This window comes from Pyrus communis, chromosome 3 (genome assembly GCF_041283825.1).
Source record: "Pyrus communis isolate YQ-2024b chromosome 3, ASM4128382v1, whole genome shotgun sequence".
Taxonomy (NCBI): domain Eukaryota; kingdom Viridiplantae; phylum Streptophyta; class Magnoliopsida; order Rosales; family Rosaceae; genus Pyrus; species Pyrus communis.
In genome coordinates this window covers 6533570-6552847 of record NC_142567.1, presented here as the reverse complement: position 1 = coordinate 6552847, position 19278 = coordinate 6533570, and the positions used below count along the sequence as shown (strand labels likewise).

At 36.1% G+C, this 19278-nt stretch overlaps 2 protein-coding genes and 1 pseudogene across 3 annotated transcripts; 2 read left to right on the top strand and 1 right to left on the bottom strand.

Moving 5' to 3' along the window:
• The first annotated feature begins 1174 nt into the window (after positions 1 to 1174).
• On the top strand, positions 1175 to 9743 carry LOC137715475 (protein disulfide-isomerase 5-3-like). 2 transcript variants are annotated; one of them, XM_088690799.1, is made up of 15 exons: positions 1175 to 1489; positions 3175 to 3265; positions 3640 to 3734; positions 4280 to 4337; positions 4462 to 4643; positions 4765 to 4822; positions 5506 to 5546; positions 5725 to 5799; positions 6841 to 6897; positions 7607 to 7673; positions 7806 to 7952; positions 8542 to 8763; positions 9013 to 9165; positions 9267 to 9348; positions 9424 to 9743. In XM_088690799.1, the coding sequence occupies exons 1-15, from the start codon at positions 1449 to 1451 to the stop codon at positions 9495 to 9497; spliced, it is 1443 nt and encodes a 480-aa protein (XP_088546925.1). In that variant the 5' UTR covers positions 1175 to 1448; the 3' UTR covers positions 9498 to 9743. The 2 variants fall into 2 exon arrangements, with proteins under 2 accessions (XP_088546925.1, XP_068310918.2); XM_068454817.2 differs by having other exon boundaries at positions 1195 to 1489; positions 9267 to 9344; positions 9420 to 9743.
• Positions 9744 to 11433: 1690 nt separating this feature from the next.
• On the bottom strand, positions 11434 to 12862 carry LOC137716571 (early nodulin-like protein 9). Its single transcript, XM_068456025.2, has 2 exons — positions 12563 to 12862; positions 11434 to 12036 (listed from the first exon to the last, which is right to left on the bottom strand). The coding sequence occupies exons 1-2, from the start codon at positions 12756 to 12758 to the stop codon at positions 11621 to 11623; spliced, it is 612 nt and encodes a 203-aa protein (XP_068312126.2). The 5' UTR covers positions 12759 to 12862; the 3' UTR covers positions 11434 to 11620.
• A 4205-nt stretch (positions 12863 to 17067) lies between these two features.
• On the top strand, positions 17068 to 17742 carry LOC148697817 (uncharacterized; annotated as a pseudogene).
• The last annotated feature ends 1536 nt before the right edge of the window (positions 17743 to 19278 follow it).

Sequence of the window (19278 nt, the reverse complement as noted above, 5' to 3'; positions counted from 1 at the left end):
TACTCAGGTCAATGCTAGCCAACACCCAAGTGGGAAGGCTTCTCTAGTACTTCTTGAGCCTTCCACTTATAAAGGTCTTAATCATAAAAATCCGCCCACCTTTGCTTGTTTATTTCTTCTTCGTTAAAACTCCATTTCGCGAACGGTTTTCACCTACCTTTTTGTAGAATTGAGCTTTATCCGAAAAAACTAAGAGTGCCCTCGAAGGGCCTACGACCTTTTAATGACCATTTACGAAAATCAAACTTTATAACTAAGTAACCAAAACTCTAAATTTGATGGAAAATAATAATAATTTTCCAAAAATATGATATACGAATAATTGAATAGTGGAATCCAGTGATTAGATTTCACATGGACACTTGAGTCAAAGAATGTTGACCGAGATCTGTAAAGTGACGAAACCATAAAGTGATATTGAAGTGGAAAGTTAAGAATAAATCAAAACTTAAATTAATTGGATAAAAGTGCAGATGTGAGTGAGGTTAAACCTTTATTACAAAAATAAGTGTCAGAGCATAAATATCATGGTGCAAGATAAAGTATAAATACATCTTACAATTTCCCTAAGCTCATTAGTTAAGTTATTTAGTAAATTAAAAAAATTTAATTTTAAATTTTAAATATGTAATCTAAACTACATATTAATAGTATCACTTATATGTGATTTTAACAACTATATTATTTAAAATTAAACAAAAATTAAAAGTAAACTTCTCCCCTCTGTCCACTCCCTTATCTGTCACTCTCTTTCTCTCACTCTCATCCTCTCTTAGCTCTCTACTCCTAAGTTCTTTTGTAAATATAATAATTTTTTTGAAAGGAAAACTAATAAAAAAAGTTTGAAAATTTTAAATTTTAACGATAGGAACAAAATAAAAGGTAAAATGAATAGTACTAGATTGACCTTTTAGTATAAAAATATGATTTTTCGTTAAAGTAAACAGTACTAAGAATTTTTCGTTAAAATTTCATTTTCTGAATTCCATTAAATTTTAAAATAAACATATAATATTCAAGTGATATTATTGTAATATCAAGAAATGAATAGTACTAGATTGACCTTTTAATATAAAAATATAATTTTTCGTTAAAGTAAACAGTACTGAGAATTTTTCGTTAAAATTTCATTTTTTGAATTCCATTAAATTTTAAAATGAACATATAATATTCAAGTGATATTACTATAATATCAAGTCAAGTTCCCTCCACTCGATCTGATTCTCTTGCCGCACCTATTGGCCACAACATCCTCAGGGGACCTTTGCTTATCACCGTCGCACAAGTGACCAATAAGTAGGAGTGAAAAACAAATAGAGAAAGCAAAAGGCGAGAGACGAACGCTGCAGCTCTCTCTCCCATTTCATTCTCTCTGTGATTTTGCTCGGGAAATTGGGATTTGAGCTCTCCGTTGCTCTGGAATCAAATCCAGTCCGCTCATCTCAGCCATGATTTCCACCGGCAAGATCAAGTCCGTCGATTTTTACAGGTTAAATCTCTCGCATTTCCTTCACTCTCTTTCACTGTTCATCAGCTCTGTGTGTGTGGTTTGGATCTGATTGTGGAAAATTCAGTTGGATTTTGTGTAATTGGTTTTGGTGTGTGTGATCTGTGAATTTTTTATGGACAAGGGAATGAATGGCTTGGAATTATAAACGGAATTGAAGTGATTATGATCAAGATTAATAATTTAATCAATACTAATGGAAAAGATTGGTGATTTGATTAGTTTGGTTGCTTAGAATTACTATAGTAATTTTTTTCTTTTCAGATTTAGGTTGATTGTTTTTTTGGAGGAGTTGGAATAGTGTTTGATTGCATGAATGAACATTGGAAAGTAATGAAATTGTTATTATCCATAATTTTTCGAAATCGAACTTTCTATGGAATACCTATTTAGCTGTTACACAAAAGATGAATTAGGCATTCCATCCATACGTTGGTGCCATTGAAAGGTCCATTTCAACCACACCACCGAAGAGTGAGGAAGCATTACTAGATTATTTGGATGTGCTTAGTGGAGGCATTAATAGCAAAAGATTAAAGGGTTTTAGCTGCTGGGTATCTGGCCTTTATTGTTATTGTTTGGGGGGACAGAAGTTATAAAAACAAAAAGTTAAACGAAAAGAAAACCTGAGGCAAAAGATAATAAATAATGATACAAACAAGTATTGTAAAGCAAATCTGCTTTCAGAGTTGGTAGTGCATAGCATTGACATAAAAATTTCTAATTACATGTGCTAGGAATTGAGTAAACTTTCTTCATGCATGTATGAAACTAAAGTTATATTGTGCCGCATTGCATCTCTTCTAACCCTGTGAAATAGAAGGAAAAGGAAATTTTCACAAACACCACCTGGACTATTAGGGGTGTGTGCAAAATACCACCCAAACAAAAAATCTTGCCAATTTACCACCCTTACTCCATTTTTAGTGTGGATATGCCTACTCTGTCATTTTCTGTTAGAAATTCCATCAAATCTCATCATTAGATGAGCACGTGAGCACTTTTCCTGCATATTTTGGGGTAAGAATTTCTTTGACTATAGCTTGTCTTGAGGAAGCGGAAGATATGTCATGTGAGCTTTTAGTCAACTGAATTCTTACCCTAAGTCATCTAGGGGCCTTTTAAGTGTAAAAAATATACTTGTAAAGGGCTCACATGTATTGCAGTCTTTGCAGATGATACAACAACAACAAAGCCTTTTCCCACTAAGTGGGGTCGGCTATATGAATCCTAGAACGCCATTGTGCTCGGTTTTGTGTCACGTCTTCCGTTAGATCCAAGTACTCTAAGTCTTTTCTTAGAGTCTCTTCCGAAGTTTTCCTAGGTCTTCCTCTACCCCTTTGGCCCTGTCCCGTAATCGCATCTTCTAACCAGAGCGTCAGTAGGCCTTCGTCTCACATGTCCAAAAGTCTTTGCAGATGATACATTTTGACTAAATGTTCAAAAATTAATGGAGGTGGTACATTCACGCTGAAACATGAATCTAGGTGGTACTTTTTGGGTGGTATTTGCACACACCCCTAATGGTGCTGGTGGATTTTATCAGTTTTTCTATATAAAATATATAATCTGTGCTGTAATTGCGGTGCAATATTTTCACCTATAGGGGTTGTCCTGATATTTTTATAAATATGTATTTAAGCTACAAATGTTTTACCTATGTACAGGAAAATTCCTAGAGATTTGACAGAAGCATCATTATCCGGTGCAGGATTATCTATAATAGCAGCTCTTGCCATGATGTTTTTATTTGGAATGGTAAGCAGCTCATATCTCTATTGGTTACTAATGCGCTCGAATATTCAAATTTGACCCAATTTACATGGAGTGATGATTCTTTTTTAAGTTTTATCTCCAATGATGTTTGTTTTGGTCCTGTATGGATGCTTAACCTTTTTTCTATTTTATAATATCTATGAGAATTTCCAGTACTTCTGTTTCGTTTTCCAAGTTCGTTTCTTTTCATAATTCTATTTTGTTGAGATATTCTTGTGGTTAATATACATCATCATATCTGCATTTACCTTTCTATTTTCCTTTTTCAGTAATCTGTTTCAGCACTTTATTACTTTAATTTAATAATCATGACATTCCTTTACATCCTGGTGGAACTTATTATGCTCATTTTACAGGAACTGAATAATTATTTGACTGTCAGCACCTCTACATCTGTTATTGTTGACAAGAGTTCTGATGGGGACTTCTTACGCATTGAATTTAATGTCAGGTAAACTTTCATAGCGGCATTGACGTTCATGAAGTTATTAAGTCAGTTTGTTCAAAGATAACTATTTTAACCATCATTTTGTAAGTCTACATTATCTTCTTAGTGGTGGTACACATGTAGACCCTGTATATGAAGTTATGAACAAATAGTTATTACTATTATAAATTATTAAGAGGGGCGTAAGTGTCATGGTTGAGAGTGGTAGGACTTATGAAGTGTTGACAAAGTGATGCCTAGTTCGGTTCATGGCTTCACGTGCATTTAAATTGATTAGGTTAAAATGATTCTTAGGTGCACTACATGCGAATTAGTAGGCAATGCTTTAATCGGCCCGAAAGAGGCAATTATATTGTGCGGGCATTAGACTATCAAGGTGCCCCCTTTCTTACTCCTGGAAAATTTGGTGATATCACCTCTCTTATGTAACTTTACTAAAAAAAACTCTTGGCTTTTCACTTTCGATAATTATTTATGCAGTATTTCTTCCCCTGCCTTTGTCTCAGTTCCTTGGCTCCCTGACTAATTTTATCTCCTTTTTCATGTAGTTTTCCCGCACTCTCATGTGAATTTGCATCCGTTGACGTGAGTGATGTGTTGGGAACAGTAAGCTTCTCTCTCTACTCTGTTGCTGATTTTTTCTGCCTAATGCTATTGGTCCTTTGTTAGTTATTTTTATATTCTATATGTGGTATCCATCTGTCCTGAACCAGTTCCCTTTTATTCTCAGAACAGATTGAATATAACAAAGACAATTCGCAAGTTCTCTATAGGGACAGATTTAAGACCAACTGGCTCCGAGTTCCGTTCCGGACCCGTTTTACATAGCATTAAGCATGGGGATGGAGATGAGTATTCTGGTGATGGCTCTATTTCGCTAACTGCCCAGAATTTTGAAAAGTTTACTCACCAGTAAGTGGAGCAACGTTTAGGTCCATACTTTTGATATTTAATGCCCCTGATGTGGTACACTACTGTTGTTATGTTGCAAAGTGATACCTTTCCTAATTTTGTTTAAACAATTCTTCTGCAGGCACCCAATTTTGATTGTTAATTTTTATGCTCCTTGGTGCTACTGGAGCAATCGCCTGGTAAATAAAATAGCTTCACATATTTTTCAAATCTCTTTTGATGAAAGTTTTAGCTTTCTTAATCAATCAATTTCTACAAATCTTGTTTTATAATTGCGTATGCATATGCATGCTCTATGTTTTTGGCATGATTGCAGAGAAATTAGAATCTCATATTTTGGCCAGAAATTAAACGTTAGATCATGTATGCCAAGAATGAGATCGTTCAATCATGGGAAAACTTGTCAATTTCAGTTTTCATTGGGAATAGCACAAGCTGAGGATTTCTTCAATTTATTTAAATCTTTAAGTTTTGCCAAAAGAAAGAAATCTAAGAGGTTGTAATATATGTATTTTGTTTCATCTGACTTCTTTCTTACATACAATTTTTTTGGGTTTTGGAGACATGTTTTACTATCATTTACTGCCTTGATTGTTTCCCCTCATTTCACACTCTTGATCATGTATGTGCCTGTGTATATGCATTATCTTTTGATGAGTCACAAGATCCTTGGGTTAATTCATGTTGCCCTCTCTTCATTTTAGATGGAACTGTTCTATATTTAGAAGATACTTTGTGTGCATTAATTGTTTGGTTGATGTAATTGAACTATTTAGTTGAATCCATTCAAAAGCACATCTTTCTTGCTGCATTTGGTTCTTCCTCTTTTATTACTTACTTCACGTTATCACTTTCTTTTCAGAAACCTTCATGGGAGAAGGCTGCCAAAATAATAAGAGAAAGGTGCTTCACTCTGAAAATTGTGCTGATTTCTTCCACATAATATGATTTTCTAAGGGAGCTGTTATTGGCACTCCTAAATGGTCATCCTGGACTCATTCCTTACAATTTGAAGTTCACAGTTCTTCTCTCTCTCTCTCTCTCTCTCTGTGTTTCTCTCTCATGCTCCCATGGTTAACAGGTATGATCCAGAAATAGATGGCCGTATTCTTATGGCGAAGGTGGATTGTACTGAAGAAGTTGACTTGTGTAAGAGGTATATTTTTAAATTGCTTAGTCCTACTTTTCACTTGATTTTCTAGGGAATACAAATTGTTTCTTTTTTTGTAATTTTTTTTTATACATTTCATTGTGAGCATATGCATTTTCAGTTCTTATTAGCTGTAAAACCACTCTACAGTTGTATTCGCATCTTTCTCATTGTAAAAGAGAGCTACACATGCTATATATAATAGCTGACTTATGGCGGACAAGAAAAATGAAGGCAAAACTCCACTTAATGCGCTGCAATTGTAATTTTGTAAATAGTAGATTGTTTTTTCATTAATGAATATTTTAAATAATAAATTGAACTCGAAATGATCAGGGTGGTTTTTAATTTTGCTTGAAAATGTGGTCAAGACTTAAAAAGTGGAAGAGAAACCTATTTACCTTTTAAGAAGATTTTGGAACGAGTACTCTGAGCTGCCTACCAGTACCTAACTGGGGTGGTTTACGAATCAGTACTAGAATTTAGTTTTCTAAAGGGTGGTGCTATCCACACACCTATTTTACTTCTCACACACCCTCTTAATTTCCGGCCGTTGGATCAAATGAATTGAAGAAGATCAGTGGACAAAAATTAACAAGGGTGTGTGGGGGGTAAAAAGGGGTTTGTGAATAGCACTACCCTTTCTGAAATGCCCAGTTAGAGCTCTAGATTTTATCTTAAGTGCAGTATTCTTACCAACATAGCATTTTGCTAGCACCATGAACAGAGAACTGTTAACCTCAGGTTGGGAACATGGATGAGCTCATTTTAGACTGTCTGTATCTTCTACATTTTCACATCGTATTCTTGAATGTTGCCCAGTTAAGCCATCACTCTTTAGTATCCCAGAATTGAACCACCGTTTTGAATTTTTTTCATATCCATCAAGTTAAGCTTTTATGTGCTATCTTGTTATACTTCAATCCTTTACATCGCTCTAGATACAACTTTGTTGTTTTCTTCTTTACTTATCTCTCAAGTTTGCTGCATGTACCACTGTCTCCCTGTTTTTTGCTGTTATTAACTATGCTTTCCCATAATGTTCAGGAATCACATTCAAGGATATCCATCAATTCGTATTTTTCGTAAAGGAAGTGATGTGAGGTAAATGCTACAAAATTTTACGAACTTTTTCTTTTCAAACAGATTTCTAATCATTTATTTATTATCGAAATGATTTCAGCTCTTGGAGTCTTAACATTACATTTTAGATCGCATTATTTATGCTTTGTACTTTTTTTTGTGTTCCATCTTCATCTAATTTGTATGTGCAATTTATCTTTCAACATGTGGATTTTAATGCAAGATTTGAATTTGAGCTTTTTTAATATTGTGTGTGAAGTGTCAAAAAAGGGGATAAAGTGGGAAAATTATGTAGACTAAATTAGGGAGGTAACTTGAAATAACATTTTGTTCTCAAATATTTAATCTAATATTCAATTACATGTTTATTCAATTAGCATAGAATTTTAATGTCTAATATCTCATACAATTTATAATAAAAATGCAAATTCAAATCCTTAATATCAAGTCATGTATCTAAATACAACCTTGGGGCCAATTAGGTCTTATCTGGGTTTTTGATGATAACAGTCCAGGCTCTTTCCTCCAGGGGTGTGTGTCCATTTTGAAGTGAAAGTCCTGGGTTATAAAAAGGTTAAAAAAAGGTTAACTGTTTCAGTGTCCTTTCTTTATATAGAACCGGATTATTTTGATTTATACCTCCGATTCTCAATTTCATCCCCATGGCATGCCTGTCTTGTACACATGAGGCTTAACTTAAGCAAACTCTTTATCTGGCATTTTTTCACAGGGATGAGCATGGACACCATGAGCATGAATCTTATTATGGAGATCGAGATACAGATAGCCTGGTTAAGGTACAAGCATTCATAAGTTTCAGTTAGCCTCACTGCATCACATGTTTAACTTTGTCTTTGAACTTTTTAGCACTTGATATTCAATGCCCCAAATGAAATTGTAAATCTGATCTGAAGCTTCCATCCTTGCAGACAATGGAAGCTTTGGTTGCACCTATCCCTGTGGAGTCTGAAAAACTTTCTTTGGAGGACAAATCTGACAACAGGGGTGAGAATGCAAAAAGACCAGCACCATTGACAGGAGGGTGTAGAATTGAAGGATATGTGCGTGTAAAGAAGGTGATCTTTCAGTTGAAATTGAATTTACTAGAATCATTGGGCATGTTAGACCTAATCGTATGACAATTGTTATTCCCATAGAATTCTTTGCTTTATTCTTCTTGATCCCAAGGCATGGATTGAGGTGCTTCACATGCTTGGAAATGCGATGAAAGTAGAGAAGTGATAAGGATTGTACAACTCATATCTTTCTTTTCCTGAAGCATGCCTTCAGGTGTTTCACATGCTTAAAATTGGTATGAATAAAGAGAAATGCTAAGGTCAGTCATGACTACTCAATTTGGTTACCAGACCCATGCACACAAGTTGCCCTCACACCCTGAGAACCACAAGTGCAGTCATGGTAGCCATGGCTGGCCTTGGCTAGCAAATAAACTATGGCTTTGTGTAGTTGGTACCTCTTTAAGTTTTTAAGTTCTTGTATTTGATGGTTAACATGAATAAACAAAAGAGAGAATATTGTACCAGTAAAATGCATTTACTCATTTTCACAATTCTGACCTTCTTTGACCTGTCAATTGACCCTACAATGAAACTCTTAGTTGTAATTGAGTCGGAACATAGGTATGATTTGTCCTGTACCGTGCAGGTTCCAGGAAACCTTGTCATTTCTGCACATTCAGGAGCCCATTCATTCGATGCTTCTCAAATGAACATGTCTCACGTCATATCACATTTTTCATTCGGTAGGATGATTGCTCCTAAGGTGATGAGTGATGTCAAGCGGTTGGTACCTTATCTTGGTGGAAGCCATGATAGGTTGAATGGTCGGTCTTTCATAAATCACCAGGAGTTAGGTGCTAATGTTACAGTAAGTTTGTCACCATCCATGATTCTTCCTATCTTGTTGTGTTTGCTGCTCTATTTTTTACTAAATAGTGTTTATTCCTCTTCTTGATTTGTGATATTCCTTCATCTAATCTTTATTCATTATTCCTCTGTCTTTAACATATGATCTATTCAGTAGTGAAGAGATCGTGATTGAAGTTTATTTTGCTTCGAAAGAATAGCTAATGCTTAAGCTGTTTATAAATACGTTTTCTGGTAATTGTATGTGCAGATAGAGCATTACCTTCAAATAGTAAAATCGGAAGTTATAACAGGGAGATCTCACAAATCAATTGAGGAATACGAGTATACGGCCCACAGCAGCTTGGTGCAAAGTCTCCAAGTACCAGTTGCGAAGTTCCATTTTGAGCTCTCCCCCATGCAGGTTTAATTTTTGTTTCAAAACAAAAAAGCCAATACCGTAAATGTCTTTTAGTTTTTAATATTTTCGCTTCTCATTTCTCTTTCATTGTCTTCCATAACCAGGTTTTAATAACAGAAAACCAGAAATCCTTTTCACATTTTATCACCAATGTTTGCGCTATTATCGGAGGCGTTTTCACGGTTGGTATCTTCATGCCGTCGTTCTTTACTTCTCTCAAGAAAGCGAGCTGATTTTTTCTTTCCTTTGGGTTGCAGGTAGCGGGGATAATGGATTCAATTCTGCACAACACAATTAGAATGATGAGGAAGGTTGAACTAGGCAAAAACTTTTGATAGATAGGCAAAGCTTTCGTTAGTGTACAAGAATTCTTTTAGAAAGAAAAAAGTGGAATGGAGCATCACAAGTGCCAATTTTTCGGTTCGAGTTTTTCAGTACAAGAAACGGTGTTATAGACATTATATATGCCTGTATGGTTCGTAACTCCTGTAATATATGTCACATCCCGATCCGGAGCGGATTACTTTCCAGGCCCGCTCCACTACCGTAGTACGATATTGTCCGCTTTGGGCTTACCATTCTCTCACGGTTTTGTTTTTGGGAACTCACGAGCAACTTTCAGTGACCATCCATCATGGGATTGTTTTAGCCCTTTTCTTGCTTAACTTCGGAGTTCCTACGGAATCCGAAGCCAGTGAACTCCCAAAAGGTCTCGTGCTAGGTAGAGATTAAAATATACATATAAGGATCACTTTCCTGGACGATGTGTGATGTCACAATATATGTTTTAGCTTCTATTTTATTTTTATCGAAAATAATTTGATGATGGGAGCGGATTCGTGACACTACTTTTTGTGTATTATTTTTTATATGTTTTTTTGGGATTCATTTTGTAATGTATTTTAACGATGTGAACTCTATCTTTTACAATATTATTTATAGATAGAAAAAAAAAAAAATCAAAACCACTAGGACGTTAGTTTGTAGGAAGAAAGTAGATGGATACGACTTTACAAAAAAACTCTAAAATCTTAATCCATTGATCATATTGTTTTAGATTTAGGTGATTTTTTAGTCGACATATCTTTATCAAAAGTTGCGTAAAAAGATAGTGCAACCTATCAGTCCCCATGATATTGTAATTATTAGTGAGGTAACTTTATACTAAAAAGGGAAACACAAACTAGATACTCTCGCCTTTTGTTCTGGAACATGTCTACGAGGGATAAGTCGAAGGAGCAATTATACTTCTGCTTTGTTTCTGTCTTCCAGAATGTATCTTTCGCTTTCTGTGTTTTTGGCTGCAAGGGAGAGCAGAAAGTAGGGATAAATGTGAGGCGTTGATATAAAAATCAAATTCGCTGTCTAATTTTAATTTTTATTATTTAACTGTCAAATATGCAACTAAAACGAAAAAAAATATATTATATGTGATTGTTAGTTAGTGATATTAAGTAAATGCGCATGTACTGTAGCTAGTCCCTTCAATTTTATTGGTTTCAATTACTTAGCCAGTTGGATCGTATTCCTATATTCATTGATGGACGTCAAAATCCACTTATACAATTCAATCTAGCATGCTATTTTTCTGGCATAGGTAAGGATTTTCAATTTTTTTTTTGAAATTATGTTTACTATATTATTAAGCCATTTTTTTTTTTTTGGAGTAATGCTAGAGAAACCAAATTGCAAACCAAATGATCTGTCACCAATAAGAAACAAGCACATTAATCGACACTTAATTAATAATCCAATCATCTACAACCATATCATTTAGTTTACAAATTTTGTTTAAAAAATTTGTCTACCTAACATTACTCTTTTTCTTTAGCATTTAGTTTTTGTTCTACACAGGACAACAAAATCCACAATGAAAATTTCAGAACTACAAAATCTACAAACCAAGAACAGGATGAAAATTTCACAGAACTATAACAAAGCATAAGATTTAGAGATTTTTGGCTTGTGGGTATAACTAGGTTTTGACTTTGAAGGTTTTTGGGTCTATATATTCAAGTGAGATTTTTGTTATATTTGAAAGTTTTATAAAAATTTAAAATTGTGGAATTAGGGGCTAAATTTTGGTTATAAACGATAAAAACTTAAATTCACAATAAATTTTAAATTGGTATGGATTAGCTAGCTAAATTTAACGTCTTTGGATGGACGAACACCTCAAATATCTTATTGCTTCCATAATCGCGAGTCATGGAAGAAGGATAATACTTGCATCTCCATGGGGAATGCACACATACATTTGCATGCACCGTGTAAAATCAATCAATTTATTTATTTGTGCATATATCTACAATATTGGCCTTTATTTTGGAGTCTCACAAGCACACTGCAAATGAGTATGAAACAAATATCAACCACCAGTACAAACATTTACACTGAGCTTTTAAGGAAAAAAAAAGCAAGTAATAAAAAGAAACAAAGGAAAAGAAATCCAATCCAGTTAGAGTAGTAAAAGTGTTGAGGATGCAGCAAATGCTCCGACGGACCCAACAAAACTCATGAAAATTGAAGAAGCCGCATTCGGAGGTGGAGGAGGTGTTTCAGGAGCTGGAGTTGGAGGTGGAGACGCCTCACCAGAGGGAGCTGGAGATGGGGTCATATCTGTTGAGTTTGAAGGTGAAGGAGGAGTTGCATTTCTGTTGCTTCTGTCTGCCAAGACAATCACTAGCACCTTCTCATTTTTGAGACAGTTGTCTTTGTTCCCACTGATGAAATAGAACGGTCCAGATTGGTTAAACTGGAAGGCAGTGTGGCCATCAGAGTATTTCTCTGCCGAAGGCGAATCAGTGTTGCAGTTGTTGTAGTCATCCTGGGTTACTCGAAGCACTGAGTCTTGTCCAGGAGAGTAGTTGAACACTGCAGTTGAAGTATATCTCAAGTAAATTAACAAGGGCAAGCATGGCTATGTGGCAGTCACAAACCTTTTATTTTTATTTTTACTTTTTACAATTTTATTGTGCTTTTTTATACAGAGAAGGGAAGGGAGGAGGGGAATTTGAACTCTATTTTTTTAGTATGGACATAATTCATTATGATTATTTGACGTGTTATGTTGTCGTGAGAAACTATAAATTAAAATCACCCATATACACATAATTCCACGAAATCAACAATCCTAATTACAGTTAGTCAATAAATTTGAAATTGTCTAGCGACATATATATACAACATACCAGACTGTGTAGTAAGGTCGAAGAAATATACTTTTATATTTATTCTAATCACATAACTTCGATTTTTATCATCGTTGATCAATTTATGAACATGAATAATGACAAGTATATCCATTGAAAAGTAATATAATTCTATCCTTAAAGTTTGACATACTGAAAGCTGCGATGAATATGTAGAGCCTTAAAATATAGAGCATAAAAAAACTTACCAATGGAGTCTCCGATTTGAAACCTGTTTCCTTCTGCCCATTGACTATAGTGAGTAGAAGAATCTGGAACAGCCCAACCCTTTGAGCCTCCAATTGCAAAGTCAGTTGCACCACTCTTCTGTATCAACAGCATCACACATACGATCCCCAGAACAAAAACTGCATTAATATTATTTTTGTGAATGGAGTTGGCCATTGTTGAAAAATTAATTCAAGATTTGGTATAATATATATTTTGAACCAAATATTGCTTGTATTTCCCAGTTAAATTTGGAAGACGAAGAAAAATGGGGTGGAATGAATGGTGTTCCAGAGAGGTTTTTATAGGGCAAGTTGCATGAAATACTTTTTACAAGCTATGGAGTCAGTGAAGCTTTTGCTACTTTTCTTATTCTTTTTTCTTTACCTTTTAGGTTTCTTGGCTCTCAGAGCAAAGCATACGTGCACCTTCAAATTGCTAAAGGGTTGTTCTTTGGGACTTTATGTTTGGGAACTTTTAAATAACTTGTTGTGTGGGTTTATTCTTTGCTTATACATTATCAAGAATATTCATGGCTTGTGTTCTGGGTTAGACTAATTAATCAGTCAATGTGATCAGTCATTCACACAAAACCTATGTGCCCTTCATTTCCCACTTTCAAATGCAAATATAATTCAAGATCTCTGTCTGTCTGTCTGTCTCTCTTCTGGCATTTGCCTATGTCAATTTGCAGTGGAGTTCTGGAACTTAGTAATAAAAATCTTGTATAATGATATTTTGGATTGAAGAACTGAGGGCTGGTTTGGTGTTGCTATACTTTGAAAAAAAACTGCTTCTGTTGTGCTGTGAGAATAAGCAACTGTAAAATAAAACAGCAGAGTGTTTGGTAAACTTTTTTGTAAAAGTTCTTTTGGAAAAAAAAAACAGTATTATAGTGTTTGATAAATTTTTATGTAAAACAGTTGTGACTGTGTGAAATGACCAAAAAGGGTATAATAATAGATGTGCCATTATTTTAATTTTCTTAATAAATAAAGGTGAATTATTAAATAAACCTTATTTTTAAAAGAAAAATATTTATAAACTTTATCTTAAATATTAATTAGTATGACAAACTACTTCAATTGAAATACTTTAAACTGAATAGCTATGATTCATTAGTACAATATTGTTAATATACTTGAAATAATGCATTCATCAATCGAGACTGAGTGCAAACAAAACCGACCTTAACCAACAACCCACACTTTATGCACTATGATACACAAACACATACAATTTACAAAAACATGCATATGTGTGTCTATGTGTGCCTCTGTATCTCTTTGAATAACTTGGTTATTCGAAAAGGGCAGCTGCATGTCAACTGCACAACCAGTGGCTGAGAAAAAATAAAACCGATAATATCTTAGATCTGTGATCGGTCCACATATAAACTAAACGGTGGTGATCGGTGATAGGCCCAACTCTCTCTCTCTTCTTCTCTTTCCAAAATTGCTGGCTTTCACTGCTATGCAAATTTCCTGGTCGGACCAAAACTTCAGACTTGAAACCACCCTAACAAAGGTAAACAAAAAAACAGAGGAAAATCCAGTGATTAATTTATGTATGGTTTTCCTTTTTTTTTTCTTCTTCTTCTTCTATTTATGGTAAATACGAAATATTGGACAGTTGATTGTGGTTGGTGGGTTGATCTGGGTTTTGTTTTACTTATTTAGATTTGAATTGCTAGGGTTTGTGGTCAATAATTCTTAAAATTATCAGAAACCCAGAGAATATAAGATAGTTTTTGAGTTTGTGGACATTTATATATATGTGGAAATTCGAAGTGGTTGGTTTATTTTATTTTACTTGAATTATTGTTTCTGAATTCAGAAGGGGTAGGAAGAATTGGAGAAAATGATAAGGGAGAAGATCAAGATCAGGAAGATTAACTACTTACCGGCAAGGCAGGTGACCTTTTCAAAGAGAAGAAGAGGGGATTTTGAAGAAAGCTGGAGAGCTGTCGATGAAAACCCATGAGATCGCCTCGCAGATGAAGGCGGTGCAGAAGGAGATGGCCATCACAGTCAGGCTGTCCAAGTACTTGAGGAAGGACGTCGAGTCGGAGAACGTGACCTGGAGAACGAAAGAGATCTGGGATTGAAGTTTTCTGGTTCGGGTTTTGCCTGAAAGTGTAAGGACTTTCTCCTTTATTGGTTGAAAAAGCATGTGTTCCCCAACAAATCCAAAGGAATAAAGCTGGAATGGATTCCTTTGGTGGAGGCGTTGTATTCCTTCGATGATGTCGCCACTGGTCATTTCATTCTAGCATATATCTATCATCTTCTTTATGACATGACAAAGGACCAACCCTTTGAGACTAATATCAATAGAGTTACCTAGATGGTGCAGCTTTGGCTTCAATGGTACTTCCCAGAGTTTTGGGCTGCTAACTTGGAGTTTCTAGATGGCGTAGTTCTTATCCGAATTCTGGTAGAAGCGCCCACCACCAACCACTCCACCTTAGCCTGTCTCTATTTCTTTAAAATCTGTAGGACTCAGGTTGATTTGGAGTGTGGTGCTTTAATGCTCAGGAGATACCCTTGTTCTCGGACAACCTCTTCTAGGATTCATTTGGGGAGGATGCCAACAGCTTCTATAAGGAGAAATCTATTAGTTGCATCTAGCATAGAGACTTGGCTTGGGGAGTCTAGAGTGACAGAGCGGGTTATGAACATGGGCTGGAAGTCTACCACCCCAACTTTTGTGGTAGGCAACTGGGTTTAGACAGGCAGTCCTAATCCCTTTCTTTGATTTTGTCTAGTACGGAACTTCCTATCGCCTCCATTCTCCTTTAGAGGCTACATTTCAAGCAAGCAAACACAACTTGTAAGTAATGAGTGAGATAGCTCCCAAACCTGCAACCCTTAATTTTGAGTGTATATCTCTGTTCACCACTTGGTGGGAGGCTAAGTGGTCTAGTAAGTATGATGGAGATCTCAGAGAAGCCCATAATAGGCTCTTTCGGCAGGTCTTCTTCAAGTCTCTTCCTAAGAAAGAAGAATTTGAAAGCTGGAATGAGGCCATCAATCAGAAAAGACAACTTCTGTTGATAGGTAACCTATATTGCTGCCTCTTTCTTACTTCATATTTTTATAGTTTGTGATTGCTTAACTCTTTCTTTGATCTAGCAGCCCAAGGCAACCCTGATGAATTGCATGTCGGGCTAGGAAAAAAAAAAGGTTGTTGATGCCTTGATTTCTCTAGTCGTGTTCCTGGGGATGCTGGGGAAATCTTTATGATGTTCAATGAATTAGAGATAAAAGTTAGGCCTGAAGCAGAGACCAAGGCTTTTCGTCGGGCAAGATCTGTTATTGTATAATCTTCTGACTCTGAGCCCGAGGGGAATCCCTAAGCTAGACTTGATTTCTCTGCTCCAAGAGCCATTCCGACCAAGAAGAGAACTAGCTCTTAGACCTATCAAGCTCCTAGATCTCTTTTTGCCCTTCCAAATGAAGCGAGCAGGAAAAAACAGAAGTTTGCCAGTAAGTGATTCAATCTTGATTTTTCTTTATTTAATTTTATCTCTTTAAGTTTTGAGCTAATCATGTATTTCCTTGTGATTAGGACCTATTATCAGCAAGAACCTAGACTCTACCCCATAGGAGATGGAGGCAAGTGCAGAGATGCAGCAAAACGATAAGGAGGTCATTGCCAAGATCTTAGAAGAGTTGAAGGTAGTCTCTTGAACTTTGAGTATTTAATTAATTCTGAAGTTCACTCCTCTTAAATTTAGCTAGTTTCTTGTTGCTTTCCAATACAGGTTTCCAAAGCATATGGGACTTGTCAAACTGAGCCTTCTTCACCTTCAGCCCAACCTGTACATCTTTCTTTTCCTTGAGCTAGGCCTTTAGAGGTAAAATTCTTCTTCTCAAAACTTGTCAACTTTATATTTCTAAGTCCTAGGTGTTGACTTTACTTTTCTTATTTTCTAGGTAAGGGGAAACACCTCAGCACCTCAGGTCGGGTAAGCACCAGCTCCTTCTTCTTCTCTCATTCATCCAGCAATGGTAGTGATACCTACCTCTCAGTTCAATCTAACCACTGGAGAGATGCTTCACTTCGTTGAGGATGGTAGTACCTCTGTAAGTTCTCTCTTCTTCTGCCATTCTAAGCTTTTCTTAATGTTGTTTCATTTTGAATTTTTATGCTCTGTACTTTGTCTTTGCCAGTCTTTCACCTTGCCAGAGACTACCACTCAACTAACAACAATTGCTGAGGAGCCTATAGTCTCTGAGATACCAGTTGTCTCAAAGGCGACTAGTCCCAAGGTATTTCATGCTTTTCGTCAGGCAAGCCAACCAACTTCCTACAAGATAACTGCAACAACATATCCTTCTTCCAAAACACAAAGCCTCTCTTAGGTGCAAACATACTCACAAACTTGTATTTTCTCAGTTCAAGTCTAAATTGCTCTATTGACTTGTCTTCCATCTCTGTTAATGCTGCCACTGTTGTTGCTGCCTCCAGTGGTGTTGGTGTGATGCCTTCTCCTCTGGCTTCTCTTCTAGCCACAACCTCTGTACCCGAACGAGTTAGAAAGTTTGGGCAAATTAGGACAAAGCTGAGATCCCAAAGGCATCCCTCTGAGCCTCAGCATCTTCAAGATCAGCGCAGGGTCTTCAGAGAATGGATGCAAAAGGACTTTTTTGCCTCCTTCAACCTCAAGGCTCTTCAAGAGGCCGAGAGAGCTCTCACTGATTTATACCAAGCTTAACAGATGACTAAGGTGCAGTATCAATCCTTCATCTCATTCTTTGAAAATTTTAGGGCTTTGAGGGATTATCATCTCAAGGCTGAGAGGCAAGCAAACAGAGTGACGTGCTATAAGGAAAAGCACACTAATACTTCCACTACTCTGCAGCAGCTGGTGGAAGAGGGCTTGGCCATGGAAAATCAAATAATGGTGGTAGCCATTAGGATCCAGAAGCTGGAAGAATAACTCTTTGCTCTCAAGGCTGAGCAGATAACCCTCTCAAGCAAGTTATACAAGAAGATCAAGGAACTGAAGAGAGTTAATCATGAAGTGGAGGAATCTGAAGCTCTATTAGCCAACAGCAACATAACCTTAGAAGAACTGGGCCGTATTTTTACCATTATGCAGACTTATCATTATAGGATAGATACCTTGGCTAAGGATGTAAACCTGTTAGGCTAGGGCCTCTGTACAACTCCAAATTATTGAATAAAAAGATCTTTCATTGCTTCACTAATTTACTTACTTATTTACTCTTTTCTAATAGCAACAACTACTTTAAACGCACAAAAAGGGCCCTCACTTCTTCTCTAAGTATTATACTTCACTAATATAACAGTCTCTAACATCCCAAAGAGTTGGGTGGTACTTCTTTAGAAATTTAACATTGAATGGATGTTTCTGTAAGTTTCCCTCTAAATTTGCCAAGTAATACCCCATATGTCTAATACTTTGGTAATTGTAAAAAGGTCTTTCCAAGTAGGACTCCACTTCCCAAAACCTCTAACTTGAGCTCCCAAGGGTAGAATTGATTTCCATACCAATTCTCTTTCTTTGAAAGTCTTCAGTCTTGCTTTATTGTTGCAGGATCGGGCAATAGCCTTTTTCTTTCTTGGATCTCGTTTAAAGCTTTAATTCGGGCAACATCAAAATCCTTAATCACTTGGCCTGAATGAATTCATTATTGTGTAGACCAAATTGGTTTTGAAGCCTCCCAGAACTCATATTGATCTCCATAAGGAGCACTGCATCTTGCCCGAATGTCAACGCATAAGGAGTAGTCCCAGTTCCTGCTATTTTTGAGGTTCTATAAGCCCAAAGAGTATCTTCCAACTTCTTATGCACCATTTTAGGCTATCTGCAACCATTCTTTTAATGATGTTCACCAATATCTTATTGCTAACTTATGCTTGACCATTAGATTTGGGGTAATAAGGGTTAGACTGGATCATCGTTATCTTGAACTTAGCTACAAACTCTTCTACTTCTTTTGAGATAAACGATGAGCCTCTATCTGTAACAATCGTTTCAGGTACCCCATATTTATGTAGGATTTTGGTCTCAATGAACCTCTTCACAGTAGCTAAATTAATGGTCCTCACAGCTGAAGCCTTAACCCACTTAGTAAAGTAATCAATCGCCACAATTATGAAAGTGTGTCTTTTGCTGGAAGCTGGGTATATTTGACCATTAAAGTCTATGGTCCACCATTTGAAAGGTCATGGCTTTACTACTGGATTCAAAGGCAATGATAGTGTGTGCTGGAGAGGTCTATGCCTTTGACATTCTTCACATCTTCTAGCATAAGCTTTACAATCTTTCTCCATGTTAGGCCAGAAATAGCCATATCTTCTCAGGAACCATCTCATCTTTGTCCCTGCTTGGTGTGCTCCATAAATGCCTTCATGTACCTGAGCAATCATTCTCATTGACTCTTCCAGATTTCAACAAAAGCCTATATGAAGTCTTCCAATAATTTCAACAAAAGCCCATATGGAGTCTTTCTCAGTAAAGTTTTATCCCACATAACAAACTTAGTTGCCTGTCGTCTGATATTCTTACAAGTTGGAAGAGAATTATCTTTCAAAAACTGAATGATAGATGTTTTCCAATCTTCCATCTCAGGTTCTTTAGTCATTACATCCAGGCTAAATCCCCTTTCAAAGATAAAAATGAGACTTCTCATTTGTATCTCTACTTTCATCTCAAGCCCACTTA

What these genes read in the sequence shown, in the direction of transcription:
- LOC137716571 (XM_068456025.2), bottom strand. Translation starts at nt 12,758, where the DNA reads ATGGCCAACTCCATTCACAAAAATAATATTAATGCAGTTTTTGTTCTG. An exon ending in TCAAATCGGAGACTCCATTG is followed by an intron (nt 12,037 to 12,562) that starts GTAAGTTTTTTT and finishes CTTCAACTGCAG; the next exon opens with TGTTCAACTACTCTCCTGGA.
- LOC137715475 (XM_088690799.1), top strand. Translation starts at nt 1,449, where the DNA reads ATGATTTCCACCGGCAAGATCAAGTCCGTCGATTTTTACAG. An exon ending in GCCAAAATAATAAGAGAAAG is followed by an intron (nt 5,547 to 5,724) that starts GTGCTTCACTCT and finishes CATGGTTAACAG; the next exon opens with GTATGATCCAGAAATAGATG. An exon ending in CGGAGGCGTTTTCACGGTTG is followed by an intron (nt 9,349 to 9,423) that starts GTATCTTCATGC and finishes GGTTGCAGGTAG; the next exon opens with CGGGGATAATGGATTCAATT.